Here is a 3,520-nt window from a genome sequence, read left to right as displayed (position 1 = left end):
AATGCTACAAAATAGGTTCTGCCAAAAAACCTTTGAAGGATCTATTTTTGTCATTTTTTGTTAAGTAGATGTATCGTGGACTCTCGGGCAGGAAAGAAAATAGAATAACGAACAGTGTAGATGTAATCCCTGGAATTAAAAATGACAAATTCCAATAATTCTGATTTCCTATGGGCTAGAACTGTTAGAGTACGAAATATCGCCGGAATGTTCAATATCTGTGCAAGCAATATCCCGAAAGTGACGGCAAACTGGTGAAAAGCAATTGCTGCTCCTCGGATTTCTTTGGGCGATATTTCACTGACGTACATACTCACACAGGGAACCAATATTCCTAACTTATTTATAAACGACAGACCGACGCTGAGACCGCTGAAGAGTCGGGACACAAAAAGTAGTTCGAACGAGTTGGCAGGCTTGCTTATTGCACCCAATACTGCTCCGAGTATAACAACTGCAGAGTTGTAGAGAAGACCCTTCTTTCTCCCGAATTTATCTGCGAAGGTCGGGGCTATGAATGCCCCCGCGATGGCCCCGACCAAGTAAATGCTCGATATCCCTGACCAAATCAATCCCCACGCTTTTTCATATTCGGTATCTGAGTATTCTTTTTGATATCTAGAATATAAAATCAGTCTCGTGAATTCTTTTGCAAACTAACGGCTCATTTTATTCCACCTAATACTTTTTCCATTCCGTCGAGAACTCCATTTCCGTGTCCATAGGCGAAAGAAGTCCCCATGACGGCGACGGTCAGCGTATAGAAATACTTGCAGGTCACTCTGCTCAATATTTCTGAACTGCTCGCCTTCATTAACTACATTCGCGATACGGAAAATGCCAATTTAAACGTATTTAATAGGTCGTTCTATTTATGCATCGTTTAGGCAAAGACATGCTAATATAATTACACAGGGAATAAGTCACCACTTTGTAATTAACAAGACGTCAGTTATCGAATCGACCGAGTTACTACATTCATTAATAAAATCGTGGATTCACTACTGGTTATTTGTCTAAATGTATAACTGAACGACCTTTAACGCATAACATTTGAATTCTACAGTGACCTATTTTTTCAATACCGCCTCCACTTGCAAAACACAAAAGTGGGTGTGTCAATATGGCAGTCCCTTTAACAACAATCTGCTCAGGATGGGAGGTGGACTATTTGCCAGTGTCTCAGTAAAAACCTCAAATCCTCCATATTATTAATTGCCCTGCCGCAAGATGAGGACGACATGTTGACATCTCGCTTGGGCCAGCCATACTTATTTTTTTCAGCCTCTATATTAACCGGTGTTAAAAAATCAAATAAAGGTTCTCAGTGAAAACTAATTAAATTTAAAAATATTTTAATTGTAAATACTTTGTCCACGTGTTTCTATTTTCAAAGCACACTCGGATTAGTCTAAGAATGGCTCTTTCTACGGAAAGGAAAATAAAAGTTCTCAACAGCCTGACGAGACAGAAAGTGAGTGTTAAGATATTGAAGTGATTAAGGAAATCCTAACGTGGTCAGAAGGGAGACTGACCTGGTACGGGTGTGGACCAACGGTGTATGACTCCCCACACATTGGACATGCTCGGTGGGTGATTTGGCTAATTGTCAGGACGTATGTGTCCTTCGATATAATTCGACGTATTCTGCAGAATTACTGCGGCATAAAGGTGACCTACTGCATGAACATCACCGACATTGACGACAAAATAATCAGACGGGCCAGACAACATCATTTGCTTAGTCAATACGAACAGACGGCCTGCTCCATCGAGGAAGTGAGGAAGGACATTGCCCTCGCCTCTCGGGTTCTCCATCTCAACATTCCAGGCCTTGTGGAGTAGAGTGGAAGGGGAAACAGACCCCCTCAAGAAAGACATATTCCGAGAACAATATTCCCGATTGGAGACACACGTCGCCTCCGACTGTTCTGTGAGTGAGGTGAGGTGTGTCCTCAGTGGGTAGTTGGTCACTCACTGTGCTGTCCCTCTGGCTGAGTACCTCGACGAACAGTACGGCCACACAGTCAACACTCTCTTCACATCCCTCCCCCGAAAATACGAGGAGGAGTTCTTTCAAAAGATGGACTTGTTGGGGGTGGGACACGTTAGTAATGTGATGAGACCAGACGTCGTCCCCCGAGTCACCGAATGTGTCCCCCAAATAGTGGAATATATCCAAAGGATCATCGCCCACGGATTTGCGTATGGCCAGGGCTTTATTGGCAGGTATGTCTCCGCGGGCTCAGTCTACTTTGACGTCCCGGCCTTCTCCCTCCACCACTCCTACGCCAGACTGGTCCCCGAGTCCGTCACTGACTTGAAATCACTGGCAGAGGGGGAAGGCTCCCTCGCCACGTCCGGGGAAAAGAGGTCGGCACGGGACTTTGCTCTGTGGAAGGCATCGAAGGAGGGGGAACCATCGTGGGACTCCCCTTGGTCGAAGGTAGTTGTCCGTTTTAGCGTGGAGGGTCGTCCCGGGTGGCACATTGAGTGTTCGGTGATGGCCACGGCAGTTTTCGGGGCTCAGATGGACATCCACAGTGGAGGACATGACCTCAAGTTCCCTCACCACGACAATGAAATGGCCCAGGCGGAGGTGTCCTTCCTTTTCGACGGTAGGCCTACTTCAATGGGGGGCCGTGGGTTCGCTATTTCCTTCACTCCGGGCACCTCACCATCAATGGCTGCAAAATGTCCAAATCTCTCAAAAACTTTATAACCATCGACGCTGCTCTCGCGGAGACCTCACCTCGAAGATTGCGACTTCTTTTTCTCTTGCACGTGTGGAATCAGCCCTTTGACTACTCCCCTGATGCCCTCGCAGAAGCTGCCACTTATGACAGACAATTTTCTGTTCGTCCACTCTACTTACTCGTAGGAATTCCTCCTTTCTGCCAAATGGTACTGTCGGGAGGGTGGAGGTGGTGAAGACCAGTCTCTCCTTGCCGCGTATTACTATTGATGAGTGTCATAGACTGGAACACACGCGGACGCTAGTCGACGATGCAATTTGCGGTATAGTGGGAGTAATATGGCAGACAGTTTCAATACTCGTCAGTGTCTCAACGAGCTGAAGGCCCTCATTTCCGTCGCCAATTCTGTCGTTCAGTCCACTATTGGGTCGCCAACGGGGGTGGGGTCAGTTCGAATGGTGGGGAATTACATCATATCGATATTGAAGGTGTGTTGTTCAGTGTGACGATAGTTGTTTGGAGTCCTCGATGTTGATGATTTAAATGCCTTTTCTATTTTCAAGACAGTGTTGTCCCCGACAGTATGATTGGTGGTTCATTTGTTAGACTGTTGTGGATGACATTACTCCATTCGTCACTCTCCTTGAGTCCTCCATTAACTACTTCATTGACAATAGTCGCCATTTAAATGCCACTCTGGCAACACTGGTCACCGAGTTTGCCACCGACGACCCACTCTTGTCGGACCTCACCAAGGATGTGCGAATACTCATGGACTGCTGCCAACTGGCTGTCTACGGCAGACTATCGTGTGCTCATCTTAA

General features: G+C 46.3%; 1 protein-coding gene across 1 annotated transcript; it reads left to right on the top strand.

Moving 5' to 3' along the window:
- The first annotated feature begins 740 nt into the window (after positions 1–740).
- Positions 741–3,250, top strand: LOC115230403 (cysteine--tRNA ligase, cytoplasmic-like). The gene is given in 5 exon segments (XM_036499644.1): positions 741–752; positions 1,504–1,809; positions 1,967–2,620; positions 2,623–2,856; positions 2,978–3,250. Coding segments are annotated over 5 exon segments (1,431 nt in total). The 3' UTR covers positions 3,203–3,250.
- The last annotated feature ends 270 nt before the right edge of the window (positions 3,251–3,520 follow it).

The sequence above is a fragment of the Octopus sinensis genome, unplaced genomic scaffold, assembly GCF_006345805.1.
Source record: "Octopus sinensis unplaced genomic scaffold, ASM634580v1 Contig15467, whole genome shotgun sequence".
Classification (NCBI taxonomy): Eukaryota; Metazoa; Mollusca; class Cephalopoda; order Octopoda; family Octopodidae; genus Octopus; species Octopus sinensis.
Note: the sequence above shows the minus strand (reverse complement) of the source record. Positions and strands in the feature narration are given on the sequence as shown.